General features: G+C 39.9%; 3 protein-coding genes and 1 non-coding gene across 4 annotated transcripts; 2 read left to right on the forward strand and 2 right to left on the reverse strand.

The window, feature by feature from the left end:
* Nucleotides 1–1,124: 1,124 nt before the first annotated feature.
* On the forward strand, nt 1,125–4,084 carry LOC121753700 (receptor protein kinase-like protein ZAR1). Its single transcript, XM_042148940.1, has 2 exons — nt 1,125–2,933; nt 3,304–4,084. The coding sequence occupies exons 1-2, from the start codon at nt 1,439–1,441 to the stop codon at nt 3,939–3,941; spliced, it is 2,133 nt and encodes a 710-aa protein (XP_042004874.1). The 5' UTR covers nt 1,125–1,438; the 3' UTR covers nt 3,942–4,084.
* A 124-nt stretch (nt 4,085–4,208) lies between these two features.
* LOC121753701 (60S ribosomal protein L17-2-like) lies at nt 4,209–6,668 on the reverse strand. The gene is made up of 7 exons (XM_042148942.1): nt 6,637–6,668; nt 5,800–5,836; nt 5,677–5,717; nt 4,779–5,009; nt 4,603–4,705; nt 4,454–4,521; nt 4,209–4,353 (listed from the first exon to the last, which is right to left on the reverse strand). Exons 1-7 carry the CDS (start codon nt 6,637–6,639, stop codon nt 4,312–4,314), a joined length of 525 nt encoding a protein of 174 aa, XP_042004876.1. The 5' UTR covers nt 6,640–6,668; the 3' UTR covers nt 4,209–4,311.
* Nucleotides 5,135–5,268, reverse strand: LOC121756664. Its single transcript, XR_006041042.1, has one exon. It is a non-coding gene; the product is annotated as a small nucleolar RNA snoR74 (small nucleolar RNA).
* A 6,655-nt stretch (nt 6,669–13,323) lies between the features above and the next one.
* LOC121756104 (BUB3-interacting and GLEBS motif-containing protein ZNF207-like) lies at nt 13,324–14,761 on the forward strand. Its single transcript, XM_042151562.1, has 3 exons — nt 13,324–13,750; nt 13,915–14,105; nt 14,321–14,761. The coding sequence occupies exons 1-3, from the start codon at nt 13,324–13,326 to the stop codon at nt 14,759–14,761; spliced, it is 1,059 nt and encodes a 352-aa protein (XP_042007496.1).
* Nucleotides 14,762–17,173: the final 2,412 nt, after the last annotated feature.

Here is a 17,173-nt window from a genome sequence, read left to right on the forward strand (position 1 = left end):
ATTTTTTTAGGATTTTAATTATGTGTTTTTTTTAATTTTAAGTTGTATTTTTATTTTATGTTGTAATTTTATTTTATTTAATGAAGTGTGTTTTTTATTAATTGAATTTGTTAGAAATAAAAATGAAAATGAATGAATAGTAATTTAAGAGATGGTTAAGAGACGGATAAGAGACAGAGGGTTGCATGTTCTGTCCCTTAGTTAAGAGATGAAGTAAAAAGTACAGTGAGACCCAAGAATAGTAATTTAAGAGACAGTTAAGGGACGGATAAGAGACGGCGTTGCAGTTGACCTAATATTTAAATACTTGTGAAATTAAAAGTTGAAATTAATAGTAAAATGCCAATGGTTTTGAAAATATATATGACATAATAAAATAGAATTTACAAACAAAACAGTATTTAGCTCAATTTTTACTTTGTAGAAAATGGAATAATATATTTATTTTCACATTGTGATTGTTTAAATAAAATGAATAAATAATTATTCATTAATAAAATACCATGAATAATTATTCTATCTAAAATTTTATTATGAATATATTAATAAAGGTGAATATTTTTAATAATAAATTCAATTACTACATATTTTTTAAACAATATAAATTAATAAGAATAGGGTTAAATTAGTCATAGATATATGTAATTAATGATGTTCCCTAATCAAATTAAATTTGTCTTATCCAAATTTAAATTTGAAGGGTATTTTGTATATATAATTTTTCTTAATTTATCTTTACTAAAAAAACATCATTAACATAAGTATGGAACCCAATTAACAAGCCCACTCTTTTGCACTAACGTCCGCCTCCATGCTGCGTAATGGCGGACGTCTAGCACGCCGGTCGAACGTCCCGGCGGATGGCCGCCGTCGTAGATGCTTTAAAAGACGTCTTGCTTTATCTCTACTTCTCATATATTCATGCTTCCCGCCCGCAAGGGCGTAGCGCAGTTGACAACGGATGGACAGATCTTGCTGCAATGCTTCTATGATCTCTCTCACCTCTCTCAATGATGTGAGAGAAAGAAGGCCTCACACTCGGTGGGCGCGGCGTGGGCCCGAGCGACACGCCCCCTTCTCCTGCTCAAGTCTTTTTCTCATAAATCCCCAACTCCCACGTCGCTAACTCCATTTCTATTCGACCTTCTTTTCTCTTCTCAGTTAAAGCTTCGTGTAAAGTGCGGCAGCCAAAGTTGCGCTTTCCCTTTAAAATATGGAGTAGTGTCTTCAAAGGCAAAAATTCTCAAAATTGAGAGCCAAACGACAAAAGTCCTTTGTTTATTCTCCCTAAAAATCGATTCTTGAACCATCCTTCCATTTATTTCGCGCGAGATAGAGAGGAAAGAAAAAATGGGTGCTTTTCTGTTCATTTTCTGGTTTTGAAAGGGGCCGAAAAATCATTGCTTTTTGCTCTTTATCTCTCTCTCTTGATTGTACAATGTTGTTACAGAAGCTGCATTTGTCAGCATTCTTGGTACTACTACTAAATTTTTGTCTGCGCGTTTTATCCTTAAACCCCGATGGCCTGTCTCTTCTCTCTCTAAAATCCGCCGCCTCCGCCGCCGCATTATTTTCCGATTGGAACGAGAACGATGCCACGCCGTGCCGCTGGACGGGAATCACGTGCGCAAACGTCTCCGCCTCGGACGATCCGCGCGTGGTCGGAATTTCCCTCGCCGGAAAGAATTTCCGGGCCTACATTCCGTCGGAGCTCGGCAGCTTGAATTATCTCCGGCGCCTCAATTTGCACGGCAACAATTTCAACGGCGCAATTCCTGATCAATTGTTCAATGCCTCCTCTCTCCACAGCATTTTCCTCTATGGGAATAATCTCTCCGGCTCTTTGCCTCCCTCTATATGCAGCATCCCTCGTTTGCGGATTCTTGATTTTTCGAATAATTCGCTTTCCGGGCAGCTGCCGAAGTTCTTGCAGAACTGCCGGCAGCTGCGGCGGTTGATTCTTGCAAAAAACAGGTTTTCCGGCGAGATTCCGGTGGGGATTTTTCCGGAGCTGGCTAACCTCGAGCAGCTTGATTTATCCGGGAATGAGTTCAATGGCTCGATTCCGGATGATATGGGAGAGTTGAAGTCTTTGTCTGGGACATTGAATTTGTCTTACAATCATTTTGGAGGGAAAATTCCCAATGGTTTGGGTAATTTGCCATTGACAGTGAGCTTTGATCTTAGAGGAAATGATCTGAGTGGTGAGATTCCTCAAACGGGGTCGTTTTCAAATCAAGGGCCAACTGCATTCTTGGATAATCCTAGTTTGTGTGGCTTCCCTCTGCAGAGGTCTTGCAAGAATAGTACTAGTTCGGATAGTGTTGAGTATGGTTTGGTGGGTAACGACGGGGTTGGGGGGCGAAAGGGGCTGAGGCCAGGGATGATCATACTGATATCGGTGGCTGATGCAGTGGGAGTGGCGGTTGTGGGTTTGGTTGTGGTTTATGTGTATTGGAAGAGGAAGGATTCTCGTGGTTGTAGTTGCACCGGGAAAGGGAAGCTCGGGGGAGATGAGCACGCTGGGTGTTGTGCTTTTCCTTGCATTGTATTTGGGGGTTTCCCTAGTAATGACTCAGAGGTGGAGTCGGAAAAGGGCAGTGGCAGTGGTGGAGAGGGTGATCTTGTGGCCATTGACAAAGGGTTTAACTTTGAGTTGGATGAGCTTTTGAGGGCATCAGCTTATGTGTTGGGTAAGAGTGGTTTGGGGATAGTGTACAAGGTTGTGCTTGGGAATGGAGTGCCGGTGGCGGTTAGGAGGTTGGGGGAAGGAGGCGAGCAACGGTATAAGGAGTTTGTGGCGGAGGTGCAGGCGATTGGGAGGGTGAAGCATCCGAATGTGGTGAAATTGAGGGCGTATTATTGGGCACCCGAAGAGAAGCTTCTCATCAGCGATTTCATCTCGAATGGTAGCTTGGCTTCTGCTCTTCGCGGTAATGTCCATGCTTCTTCGTTGTAGACGATGTTTTGTGTACTTAGGACTTAAGGTCACATGATCTTGCGTTTAGGAAGAATTTGTCGCCATATGTGATACTATATGCTTTCTTCATAGATGTGTGAATGATTGCTTGGTGGTTAGGGTGGGGGTGTGAATTTCTCTCTCTTGTCGGAGATCCTAGATAGTTTAGGTAGAGTGATCGTGACTAGGAACCAACAATGTTTTTCAGTTAGATATAAGTGTCAAGATTTCTAGTTGGTTGAAACTACTTTGTTTCTGCAAATACAATGTTGAACTCTTTAGCACAGCACACTACCAAATGTTTCATTTAAAATCGTGTGTTCTGATTCTACTACTACTTACAGGGAAGGCAGGGCAGCAGTTGTCCTCATTATCATGGTCGATCCGACTGAAAATCGCGAAGGGGGCAGCACGTGGTCTTGCCTATCTCCACGAATGCACCCCGAGGAAATTTGTCCACGCGGATGTGAAGCCATCAAACATCCTCCTAGACAACAACTACCAGCCTTACATATCTGATTTTGGCCTCAACCGACTCATCACCATCACCGGGAACAACCCCTCCTCCTCCGGTGGCTTCATCGGAAGCGCCCTTCCTTATCTCAAACCCCCCCAACTAGAAAAGGTCAACAACTACCGTTCACCGGAGGCCCGGATCCCTGGTGCCCGTCCTACACAAAAATGGGATGTCTACTCATTCGGAGTAGTGCTAATTGAGCTACTTACTGGGAAGTCTCCGGAGATCTCTCCGACTAGCTTGGCCTCTATGGATATTCTAGACATAGTAAAATGGGTGAGAAAGGGGTTCGACGAGGAGAGCCCGTTGTCGGACATGGTGGACCCTTTGTTGCTCCAAGAGGTACAAGCCAAGAAGGAAGTGCTCGGAGCGTTCCATGTAGCCCTAGCATGCACAGAGGGCAACCCGGATGCCCGGCCACAGATGAAAACCGTGTCAGAAAATCTCGAGAAGATCAGAGCATAAGAGGCTAGCATTTCTGTTTCTTGAACGTGTTATGTCTGAAGACAACGAAGAAGAGTTTTGTAATGGCTATCGACCACTTACTAAATGTACATCACTAACATTTGCTGTATTGTCTAATTATTATTCTTGCTTTCAAGTTTCAACAAAATGTGTAGTCAAATTCTAACAATATATCTAGTAACTACCAATCTAAGTACCACATTCACTTTTTCACTAAGGAGTATTATTGCACATGATCGAAATATAGACAAACGATAAAAATCAAAATATCAAACAGATGAGAAAATGTGATTAATCTATGAATCCAAGACATAGAAATAGAAATTTGTTCACAACAAAGTAGAGACCAAAAAAAAAAACTTTCAATAGCTCAAGACTTCCTTGGTTTGCTGGTTGCCAACTGCGATTCGGCCTACAAGAAACAACATTCTTGGTAAGGACTGTATTCTGATATAATACTATATTAATTAAATTGAGGTAGACATTCTAGAACTCAAAAGATAGATTTTTACCTCCTTTTTAACAGATTCTTCCTTCTCTGACAAAATCAACTCGATATGGCATGGTGACGACATGTAGGCTGAGAATAATAAGGCCATATTAGTATAGCCATAAACTTATAGTTATGAAAGGAAAAGAATAGAATGATATGCAATCATACGGTTAATCCTTCCATGGGCACGGTATGTGCGACGCCTTTGCTTAGCGGCCTGGTTAACCTGAATGTGAGAAATGAATAGTGCATCCAAATCCAAACCTTTCACCTGTTGAAAATTAACCATTAAACATAGGCACTAGAAAAGGGAGAAAATCATGACTAAGGAGAAGCATATGTACCTCAGCGTTACTTTCAGCATTCTTGAGCAAATCCAAGATAAAATTGGCAGATTTCACTGGCCAACGACCCTGTCCATTTGAATGGCGGTTCTTGGCCTGAGCAGTTCGCCCAACACCACCACAGAAACGGGTGAAGGGAATGGCCTGTTTGTGGGCAAGCACATCTTCCAAGTATCTCTTAGCCTTCACCAGAGGTAACTTTCTGATGGCATGCGCTGTCTCACGAGTGTTCTGAAAACATGAAATTATGATACTTAGTTACTTCATCAGAATCTCAAGAAATGTAGCATAGAATCTTTACAAGCAACATGACTAGGAACAATACATATAACTCAACAATCTACTTCAATCATTATACAAGTAGCATTGTTTACTGAACCATCAAATCATCAAAAAACGGAAAGTGGTTCACCCAATAACATTGCACAACTTTTATCCCTGGCGGTTACGAGAGACCAATTCACAAATGGCAATAGATCCCTGCTTTTATCATCAGGTTGAGCATATAAGGTCCTAGGACAGCTTAGAGTCCAGACTACTAAATACTAGTAACAAATAGCTCGAATTCAACACATTTTAGATAAACATTGCAATCACCTAAGTGAAATAGTGACTGTTTCCAAAATTTGGTTTCAAATTAAAAAATGAGAAAATTTGGTTGTGTATTATTTAAGTTAAAAAGAGATTATACAATCCCAAATTAAATATTTTGGCATCCCCTCATAAAAAGTACAGTTGGTCTCTATACTTCATCTCCAATTCCAAACAAAATAGTACAAGCCTAAATCTCTAATAATCACTCATAAAAAGTACCGTTGGTCTCAATACTTCATCTCCAATTCCAAACAAAATAATACAAGCCTAAATCTCTAATAATCACTAAAACAAGACAAGTTACTTTGAAATGAACTCTGAGATCGGATCCCCGAGCTTTGCAGGCTGCAACAAAAATACAACCATGAAAAAATCAGCAAACAACTACAGACATAAAACAAAGCAGAATAAAGCACCATAAACCTACATTTAGTGATGTTATCGGGCTCTGTCGAGTACTTGACCTGCAGCACAAATTAAAGGTCAAAAATCGATAAACAGTAGTGAAATGCAACAGCAATTGGATAAATTCAATGTGATTAGGGCATTAGCAATGGGGCGCCCTAAGGCGCGCCCTATGGCGCGCCACGTCAGCAGTTTTATCCTCCTACCTCCCCACCTGCAGTGGGGCGCCCTAAGGCGCGCCCTAAGGCGCGCCCTATGGCGCGCCACATCATCATTTTATTTATTTGTTTAATTGATTTAAATGTTTTCAACTAACAATTAATAACGAGTAAATAACCCATACGAGTCCGTACTGAAATCGGGATCGTATTGGGCGTTGGTGTCGAACGAACGATATTGGCCGGGTTCTGTACCCGGCCAACGCGCATCTCCACTAAACATAGGACTATTTGGACTTGAAGCCATTTCGTAGTAATTATGTAAATGTAAGTTTCGAAAGTGAAATTGTGAAATGAAATGTAAAACGAATGAACTCTATTTATAAAACAACCAAACCGCGTGCCATCGTCCGCGACCTATCGTCCGTGTACGCCACAATGGGGAGGACGATGGCGCGCCCGATGCCTATCGTCCGCAGCCATCGTCCGTGTACGCCACAATGGGGCGGACGATGGCGCGGACGATAGGCATCGGGCGCGCCATCCTCCGCGCCCTTAGTATCGGCCGCGACGATCGTCCGCGACCTATCGTCCGTATCCGCAATGGGCGCGGACGATCGATGGCGCGGACGATGCGCGCCATCGGGCGTGCCATCGTCCGCCCATTGCGGATGGCCTTAGTGTGTGATTCAGGGAAATACCATTGTTCCTGCGGCTACTTGTTTGCCGTCCGTTAATGGTGGAATGAAAAAGGAAGAAAAATAAGGATTCAAGAATTGAATAAAAACCTAATATTTAATGGGCTACATATTTTGGGCTGTTTTGTTATTGGGCTCGCAAGTTATTTGCGCCTATCGCTAAAAAACTATCATATGCCTTAATTAGGAGTATTATTCAAAACCTAATATAGAAATTAAGTACTTACCTATCATTAGTACTACTCCCTCCGTCCCATGTTACTTGCACTTTTCATTTTAGGCCGTAAATTTAAGATTGATTTTTAAGTGTAATTAAATTAGAATTTGAAGTGTAACGAGACATCATTTAATAAATGAGCTTTTAACTTAATACGGTATATTAATTAAATACATTAATTCTAACTTCAACTAAAAATGTAAGCACTTTGTGACAAGCTAAAAAGGAACTTTGTGCAAGTAACATGAGACGGAAGGACTATTTTTGCATACTAACTTTTGACTGATTGACAATAGCGCTGCATCTTTGCTGATCACTAGCATGCTTTTGGTATATATAAATATTTAGTGTCAACTGTGTAGTTTACTTGCAATGTGGCATGTAGTATATGTTTTGATTGAACTCTTATTATATCGACATATTATGCTATTTAATAACATGAATTTTTATGGTATGCTATATGTTGAAATTTAATATGGTTATGTTACAAGTTTTAAAGTGGATGAAAATTGGCCTAAATGAATTTACATTGGAATTGTGAGATCTCTTATTCGTTAGATTTACTGATCGAATTAAGGATATTGCAACCTTCAACATTGTAGACCTCTTTCAGCATTGATGGAATCAATTATAACCGTTATTGCATGCTCCAATCCATCACTTGTACTCATAATAAACTTAAAGAATGAATGGAATCGATAACTCTTTTATAAAAAAATTTAGCTTGTTCTAGATATTTGCATACCAATCTAAGAAATGTAGCAATGACAAAACTGAAAAGAAGTTATGATAGTAGTAGAATATAGAGAAAGGAGATAATTCCAGTTGAAGAAAGAAATATGGAAATATGACAATCAAAACCAAATTTAAATATGTACACTAAAATATAATCAAAGACTTTACGATTCAGAAGATTTTGCTAAAAGAAGTTTAGTTTCAGAGTTAGATTGCAAGTAGTAATATTTTGATTTAGCACAAATAAGTTAGATGGAGTATAACACAAAACCTACTCCAATCGAATTGCGGAAGGAATCGTCTATTACAATTTATACTACATCTCCTAATACACTACTATAAAGTAGACAAATGGATCATATTTATAGAAAAGGAAAATCTATTTCTAGTAGTATAACCTTTACACTTTCTCTATTCTCCACTTTATTTTTTCTTTTTCTCTCCATTAGTTTTAATCTAAATTATTACGTTAACTTTTTTTCAAAAAAATCTAATACTAATATAAGTATTAACATACTGGCATATAAGTTTTATGCATATATTTTAATTATTTTAAAATGTAAAGTTAATAATATTAGGATGTATCATGTATTTTAATTAGTATTTTAAAATATAAAATACTTCGTATATAAAGTCTATATTGATTGTTTCACAATACAAGATGGCCAAATTATTTTCTTTATATTCTTATTTCTCTTTTTCTATTTTATTGAAATAGTTTCATTTTTAAATTTACTTAATCTACTAGAAAATAATAATCATACGCATCTTCATAATAAATGTTTTAAATCTGATTAAGTAATATCATTACATTTTTGTTCAAAAAGTTAACATATTTAGATTGAAAAGGTAAAGAAAAATAAAATAGAAAGTTACTTGCAGCTACGCAGGTTGTGAGTTCAAATATTCTTCTTCTTCTTCTTCTTTTTTTAAATAAAAAATAAAAAATTTTATGTAACGTATTGACCTGATTGATTTAAGCAGTGTCTTTCGAAGAAGATGAAGGGGACTTGAATCTGCAACTACTTTGAATCAATGTTTTCCATGTTTAGAATACTAAATGGTTTGTTATTTTCATGACTTTTTTTTTCAATATTTCAAAGTTTAGCATCTAATCCAACTCATTAATCTCATGTCAGCCAAAGATCATGTTGTTGGCTGGTATAGCACTGGCCCAAACCTAAAGGATAATGACCTATGTGTACATGCCATTTTCAATGAGTAAGATCTCTTTCTCATATTGTTCTCTTTTCTTTTAGACTGATTTATGAGAAATATTTCTATCTGCTGGTTAGTTGTTGGCCTTGTGTTGTTCATGATCTCATTAAAGACATAGTATGTTAAAAAGATTCCTCTCAATTTAATAGTATGTTCTTTTTGTCGATGCTAGCACTCGTTTCTACTTATTCGGCTTCCTTTATTGGTCGGATGTAGGGACTTATTTAGTGTGTCTGTGCAAACTCAATGCTAAATCACATTTCATGTTGTTTCAGCTATGTCCTCACTCCAGTGTTGGTTATTATTGATGTCCAACCAAGAGGGCTTGGGCTACCCACTAAAGCCTATAATGCTGCCGAAGAGGTTCAAGAGGTATCTAGAAATTATTGATGTTATACTCCTTGTATATGTAACTTATACATTTTTTGCATTTCTAGTATTTCAATTGTGCATAGGAATTGTCTTGATGTAGCAGAAACCATCACTTGATATTTTTGCTAATGCCTTGAAAACTTGCAGAATACCACTCAAAAAGGGCAGAAGGTATTTGTGCATGTTCCTTTCGAAATAGCTGCTAATGAAGTTGAAGAAATTGGTATGTTACTACACCAGAAGAGTTCTTCTTTGCATACCGCTGTTTATAGGGAGAAAGGGCTTAGTCTCTCTTTCAGCTAAATTTTCAACCACTTCAACAAAATGATTACAACACACAAGTATATACATATGATATATGTTCTAGAACTTTTAGCCTATTTTTCATATTCTATATATTTGTCTACAAAATATCTTCACTTTTTAACTAAAATTTTTAGAATTTTCTACTCTTTTATTTAATATTCTGTTTATTTCTTTTCAATCTAGGCATTTTTTATTATATATTCATTTTTTTTTCAATTTTTCAGAGAGGGAAATGCTTACAACTTGCTCCTTGATAATGAGTTAATTATTTATTAAAGATTTGAATATAAGCTATATGTGGTACATAGTACATACTACGTTTTTTAAAGATTATTTTATGTATTAAATGTAATTGTGTCAAGTGTACCATGGTAAGACGTTTTTGATGCATTGATTTGTGGTCACAATTTTATCTTTATTAAGAGGATAATGCAAAAACAAGTCAGTTAGTGTAAAAAAAGGGATAAAATATGATATATGATGTCGCTCTTCATTACTCAAAGATGGCATGCACGAAACCTAAAAGAAGTAGGATTCTAGAAAATTCATTGGGAAAGACACATAAGTCATATAAAAGAGAGGAGCTTCCCTAGGGATTGGAGCAAAGCCATACTATAATAGGGACTCACCTAAGGGGCGCTCTTGAATCGTTACTGATAAGGCTCGTTTCATGCATTGATTTTAGTGATATTACATGTTTTTTTAGGGAGATAATGGGCAAATTTGAGATCAAGTGTGCAGATATTTGCTAGGTCAAGTAGATGCTGCAAATTGATCGAGCAGATGCAAAATGAGCAGAAAAAGAGTAAAAAGTGTCGGAAATCCGCTAGGTCAAAGAGAATTATCAGGAGAGCAGGTGCGTGAAAAATCTGTCGGACCCAGGAACGCACACAAATTACCCGGGGCGGGAAAATGGAGCAGAAAAAGTGAAGAAAGGAGCAGATTTAAAATATCCTATTTTAAGGGTACAAAAGTCAAATCATGAAGAGCATACCCTAGGGATTCGAGCTCGAAGCCTCCCTATATAAAGGGACCAACATGAATGAAGAAGGGAGCGCTGAACGCTAATGTAGTTAGGTAGGAAGTTCTCGGTAGCGCTTAACGCTATCATTCTCGTAGTTAGGTAGGAAACTCTCATAGGCGCTTAACGCCACTGCTCTCTTAGCTTAATTCAATGGTTTCGACGGTGGAATTGACGACTCCGACGTTGGATCCTTGCTTTCTTTACTGCTTTTGAGACGATGTAGTTGGATCTCGAGTTTCATCGGAGGAATTGACGACTCCGCCTTTGGATCTCGACCTATTTTTAGTTTTATGAAGCTTTGGTGTTTATTTTCACGTTGATGATGCTAATTACTCATGTTTCTTGGATGCTTTTCGCAATTAGTGGCTTAGATGTTTAGATCCGTGATTTCCAGTAGTTTAGAGGTTGAGATCTAGTTATTCACGTGCTCGATTTCTGAGATCTGTTAGTTTAGGTGATGCATGCAAGGTTACTATGTGTTTATTCCGCTTTCTGCTTGACCCAGGAGAGTAGATCTGGTAGTTCTAGCTTGAATTTCGTGTTTACGTTTCGTTTTCAATGTTGGATTGTGGTGGATCTGAATCTGTGCTGGTGGATCTGAAGTTCTCTGTTTCTATTTTGCATGATTATGGTTGTTTACTGTTCGATCTCGCATCTGCTAGACCCAGTAGCTTAGATCTGTTAGTTTAGGCTTTAATTTCATGTTTAAATTTAGATCTGAGATTGCTCTGTTTTCATGGTGTTTAATGCTCTATTTTGTTCTGTATTTCCCGTTGGATTCATGAAGAAGATGAAGTTTGCTGGTAGTTAGAATAAGATCTGCTTTAGTTTGTTAGTTGCAGCTTTCTTGTCAGTAGCTATTTAGGGAAATCTGTTCTGCTGCTTTTCTTACGATCTGTTGTCTGACTGTTTTAGGAAACTTATTTGCTTGACCCAGGAAATTCAGTGAATGTTCCAAAGTTAAATTCAGTTTCGAATCATGCATGCATTTATATTTCAAGCAATTTCCATTCTCTGGACCCAGTAGATAGAATAGATTAGGTTTAATTTCCCAGGTCTAGTAGTTAAAACTCAACCCTCTCGTTGCGTGGCAGCAACCGATCACTTTTCCAATTGTGTCGTAGAAACAATCTCGAGTAGGTCCCTAGTCTCTGTGGTTCGACCCCGCTCTTGCCGCTTATACTTCGTAATATTTGTTACAATAGTGGGAAAATTATAAATCTTGTTGAAAGGAGGAACACGTGCACACGACACACGTGCAAAAATCCTCTCTTCAGTTACTCATCAACCAAAGTCTCACACACCACCACGGATAGGGGTAGGTCGATACGAGATATCGTATCGAAAACGTTGTATTGTATATCGTATCGAAAATATCGATATGAAAGAATTTCATATCTTTATCGTATCGAAAGTTTCGATATATCGAATTTCGATATATCGAACTTTCGATATGGATAATATCAATATCGTTATCGTATCAATATTTCGATATATCGTACCGAAATTCGATATATCGATATATCGAATTTCGGTACGATATATCAAAATATCGATATCGTATCGAATACCTGTATATCGAAAATTATAATTTCAAAACTTAAAATTCACACAAAAATTAATAAAACTTCAACACAATAAAATTAATAGTGTTCTTATCTCCATAATAAAAATACAACACAACCAAGTACAATTAAATGGATTTATATATATTTATAATTTTAAATTTTAATATGTATTGAATTTCTTAGATATATACGATATATATCGTATATACGATATAAAACGATATATCGCGATATAAGGAAATTCATATCGTTATCGTATCGAAAACTTACGATACGATATCGTATCGTATCGAAAATTACGATATATCAAAAATTCGATAATTTTTCGATGTTTTCAATACGATACGAGCGATATATCATTTTTTCGATATTTTTTCCCAGCCCTAACCACGGAGCTCTCGGCCTCCATGCTTGGAGGAGGGGGAGTTAGTCATGTTGGCCACCGTTCAACCATTTTTAGGCTTACCATTGCTATTAGGAGTATAAACAATAATTACATTTTTGTTTTAGTTACTTTTACTTAAGTTTAAGTTGAATCTCGCATATCATTGTTATTTATGTTGGATGCTGTTTAAGCACTTGTTTTGGACATTAATATACATTTTGAAGTTTATTTGATGTCAACCTTCGATTTTAGCATGATTTAATAAAAAAATATTACTCATTCTACCCGACATTAGGAATCACATTTGAGTTGACACGAATTTTAAGAAATACAAAGGAAAGTGGGTGGAAAAAACACTAAAAATGTGAGTAGAATGAATTAGTAAGAAATACAAAGGAAAGTGGGTGGAAAAAACACTAAAAATGTGAGTAGAATGAATTAGTAAGAAATACAAAGGAAAGTGGGTGTAAAAAACACTAAAAATGTGAGTAGAATGAATTAGTAAATATGTGTGGTCCACCTGCCATTAAAATAAGAGCATCCACAATAGCGGACGTCGGGGCAGACGTCTGATCGGCGTGCCGGTCATCCGTCTCGGACGTCCGCTATTGCGTCAAAAACGGCGGACGCGGACGCGGACGTCGGCGACGGACGAGAGGTCATCCGTCGGTTTCAGCAGACGTTTGTGCGGACGTCTGTCGTGACGTCCTCTATTCGGTGTAACGGCGAACATCTCGGAGGATATCCAAGTTTTTTATATATTTTTTAAAAAAACTCTATATATACGACTCGTTGCACTTCATTTCATTCGCACCACTTGTATTGACGAGTTTCTCTCTCTACTTTCATTTTGTTGTGAAGATAAATGGAGCATGACAGTGATTCTCCCACCACGAGCGAGTCACAAACGCCGACGTTCCCCGTTGAAGGTGGGGGAAACACCGGCGGAACTGCAGGGATGCCCCAAATGATGCCCGGAATGGCGGCGATGATGCCCCAAATGCCGGCGATGATGGGCGGGTACTATAATATGTGCCCTTGGATGGTGCCCCAAATGTCCGGGGGGAGTGGAGGGACGGTGCCCCAAATGCCCGGGAGGAGTGGAGGGATGGTGATGCCCGGGGGGAGTGGAGGGATGGTGCCCCAAATGATGCCCGTGATGGGGGGAATGATGCCCGGTATGATGCAGGGCATGCCTACTGCTGCGGGGGTAGCAAAGTGGGGGCCCCCCCAATCGCCTGGGGACAATGTGTATCGCCCCTACATGGATTTATTGTCTAGTGATTCCCAGAGTACTCCACTTGAGACTCAGTTCACCGGCATTGAGACTTTCTCTTTGGAGGAGTTGGGGATATCTCCGGTCAGAGAGTCTCCCAGTTTGATACCATCGGCGATAGGGAAGTCAAAGAAGAGGGGCAAGGGCACTAGTGAGTCCTCGCGTGTCCAAATCAACGAGGGGCGACGGCGGACGAGGGAGATGAGGAGGAGGCCGGCGAGGGAAAGAGGACCGCCTGTAGCGAGGCGGAGTGCGTCGCCCTGGCAAAGGCCTGGATGAGTATAGTCGATGATCCCTACATCGGGGCTAACCAGACATCAACAGGATGTGGTGGCGCATTAGCCAGAACTACATCAAATTCAACCCGACAGGTGAGAAGCCTCACGATGGAGAGCAATGCCGGAAACAGTGGGAGCGGCTGAGGAGATCGCTCACCCGATTTACCAGCATCTACGAAAACAACGTCCGCACGACAACCAGCGTCATGTCCATGGAGGATGTGAAGAGTTTGTCAATGCAGTAGTTCATCGACAAGAAGAAGAAGTTCGACGTCTTCAAATATTGGGATGTCTATCTTGTGCTGCAGGATTCCACCAAGTTTCGTGCGGGTGTTGAAGCTTGTTGGCCGAAGCGGGCGAAGCTCAACTCCTCCGGCGAGTACAGCAGCAGTGCCGGTTCCCACGACCTCCCCGAAGCCGCCGCAGAGATCCCGACCCCTCCATCGTTCTCCCGCCGCGGTCGCCCGATTGGGCAAAAGACCGCGATGCGGACGGCTAGGGGAAGCACCGGCGGGTCCCACGAGGTCCAATCGGCACCTCCTAGCCAGGACAATGCCGAACTCACCCACCTCACGCGCATGCAGCATAATCATACTTTACTCGACACCATAGAAAAGTGGCGGGAGGCGACTAACCCCTTATACAAGGAGATGTTGAAGGGGGTCATCGACAGTATGAGACGTGAGTTGGGTCTCGCACCCCTGCCCGGGAGTGACGGCGGGTCTGGCCAAGGGGACGACGCGAAGTGAGGCGGGGGCCACGTGTGTCGAAGCTTTGGGATGTTTTTTTAAATTTGAACTATGTAATTTTTTTAACTATGTATTTTTTTTATTTAATTATGTATGTTTTTTTAAAAATAAAATGGTTGCATTTTCCCCATTTTCGTGTCGAAATTTTAATTCCGTAAAATTGCATATTTGTGAATTTGTGAATTTTTATTATTGGGATGTCCGTCGGGGTGTCCTTGGGGATGTCGGCTATTGTGCAGTAGGATGTCTTTATGACGTGACAGTGCTGTGAGATGTCTTATGACGTGGTAGGAGGTGTTTTGGGATATCCGTCGGGACATCCGTCCCTATTGTGGATGCTCTAAAAGTGAGTGAATCACGGATGAACTAAAATGATCTAAACAGAATATGCTATGTAGTTAGAGTAACCATAATAGGACCGTCGCGACGGTCCTTTGATAGCCGAGGGCACGGCTTCGTCGGGTGGGAGGACAACGGTCAAATTCGATATTTTTTAATTTTTTACTTTTTATCTATAAAATACATATTTCCAATTCATTTTTTTCATTCCATTTCAATCTCAAATTATTTTTGTCCAATTAATTTTGTTCTAGTCCAATTAAAATATACCAACAATTAGAAAAAACGTGAGGCGTGGTTGTGGCGTAGCTGGACGTGGCTGGACAAGTTTTATGTGGCTGATGCGTGGCTGTGATGACCAGATAGACAAGTTTTTTGTGGTTGAGGCGTGACTGTTCCACTATTGTGGACACTCTTAGAGCATCCGCAATGGTGGATTTCCCAGCGGACGTCCGACCGGCGTGGCGGATGTCCACGCGAGATGTCCTCCATTAAACGTGTGAGAGGCGGATGCGGACGTCCGCATATCCGCGGCCTTCTGGAGACGTTCATCGGCGACGTCCGCCATTGCGGTACCACGACGGGCGTCCCGCGGGACATCCCAATTTTTATTTTTTATTTTTTAAAAAAAAAACTCTATATATACGGCTCGTTGAACTTTATTTCATTCGCACCACTTGTTTTAACGAGTTTCTCTCTCTATGTTTCTATCAGTATATCCAAAATGGCTAGTGGTGGTGGTAGTGGTGGGGGTGCTGATGACATACGCCGATGAATTAGCGAAGAGGTGAGGGCCTATACGTCCCGGGAGATAAATCGCCTGATACAAGCGGCCTTGCAGCAGCAGCAGTCGGTGGTACCTCACCCTATCCATCTTCGAGAACAGAAAATGAAGAAAACAACCGAGACATACACGTGGTCCCAAAAAGAAAATAAAAAGAAGTGAAGTCAAGAAATAAAGGAAGAATGAAACTGGCTTGGAGTCTACAGCTGGTCCCAAAAAAAATGGCAAAGAGTACAAATAAGGACAAAATGTTCACGGATCCTATTAACCAGCTGGTTGAGCGAAGAAGAAGAGACTTGAAACCTGATCGAGAAGTTTCCTTGCCAATGGTCCTGATCATATATGCATCATCCGTTTCTTATAATAAAAATAATTTTGAACTTAGAGCCCGTAGGACCTAACACATACATCATAACCCCCTAGCCCCATTACAACCCTTGTAAGACCCTTAGGTGCTACTTGTGAGATCTAAGCTCGAAGCATTGTGGTTTAGCAAATATGAGATAATAGTCCTAACATTTCTGGTGAATAATGAGTGACTGAGTGAACCCAGCTTTTGGCTAATAAGAGTGGCGATCTTGACAAGCGGATAGACTAACTGGAAAAGGGGGTGGCAGAAATTCGAAGTTGTTTACATCCGGATTGATTCAACCCAAGGAGGAGGATTGATTGAAAATATAGCCTATGTAATGTGTTTATGTGTTTTTATGAGTGACTGAGTGAACCCAGCTTTTGTCCGTTTTCTTGTTTTATGTTTTCTGTGAGTCATCTATGTGTTGAAGAGTCTTTTAAGTTTTAGAGTCTTAGGTCGGTCAGGAGGGGTAACCACGCTTTCAAACTTGACTTATCTGTTTTTTTTACTTGTTTCTTCATACTTGAGGACAAGTATGTGTTAAGTGTGAGCAGTTTGATAAGTCTCGTTTTAGGCCTTGGTTACTGGTCAGTATAATGTGCTTAATTGGAAATATCTGCAAAAATAGTTGCTAAAATGTGCAGGATAAGGTACAAGTCAGGAGAAAATGGGTCAGAAGGAATTCGAGTAAAAAATGCAGAAAAGGTGCAAACTGGCCAGTATGAGCAGAAAAGTGCAAACTGGCAAGTATGAGCAGAAAAAGGTGCAAACTGGCCAGGATGGATGCCATGGAGCTGGACACGAGAAGGAATGACTTGCTTGGAACAATCACTATCTAAAGAGGGGCAAAATTGTCATTTTGCATGAAGTGGTTACCCTAGAAATTAGGGTAAGCCACCCTATAAATAGGAGTTGAACATAAAGAAAAAGGGATCAC

Source organism: Salvia splendens, chromosome 11, assembly GCF_004379255.2.
Source record: "Salvia splendens isolate huo1 chromosome 11, SspV2, whole genome shotgun sequence".
Lineage (NCBI taxonomy): Eukaryota > Viridiplantae > Streptophyta > Magnoliopsida > Lamiales > Lamiaceae > Salvia > Salvia splendens.

Excerpts from the sequence above, each read along its gene's own strand:
- LOC121756104 (XM_042151562.1), top strand. The coding sequence starts at position 13,324 with ATGGAGCATGACAGTGATTCTCCCACCACGAGCGAGTCACAAACGCCG. Across the intron at positions 13,751-13,914 it reads ATTGTCTAGTGATTCCCAGA|GGGCGACGGCGGACGAGGGA; the intron begins GTACTCCACTTG and ends CAAATCAACGAG. Across the intron at positions 14,106-14,320 it reads CATCAAATTCAACCCGACAG|GATTCCACCAAGTTTCGTGC; the intron begins GTGAGAAGCCTC and ends CTTGTGCTGCAG.
- LOC121753700 (XM_042148940.1), top strand. The coding sequence starts at position 1,439 with ATGTTGTTACAGAAGCTGCATTTGTCAGCATTCTTGGTACTACTACTA. Across the intron at positions 2,934-3,303 it reads CTTGGCTTCTGCTCTTCGCG|GGAAGGCAGGGCAGCAGTTG; the intron begins GTAATGTCCATG and ends TACTACTTACAG.
- LOC121753701 (XM_042148942.1), bottom strand. Across the intron at positions 5,718-5,799 it reads GCCCGATAACATCACTAAAT|CCTGCAAAGCTCGGGGATCC; the intron begins GTAGGTTTATGG and ends TTTTTGTTGCAG. Across the intron at positions 5,010-5,676 it reads ATCTCAGAGTTCATTTCAAA|AACACTCGTGAGACAGCGCA; the intron begins GTAACTTGTCTT and ends TCATGTTTTCAG.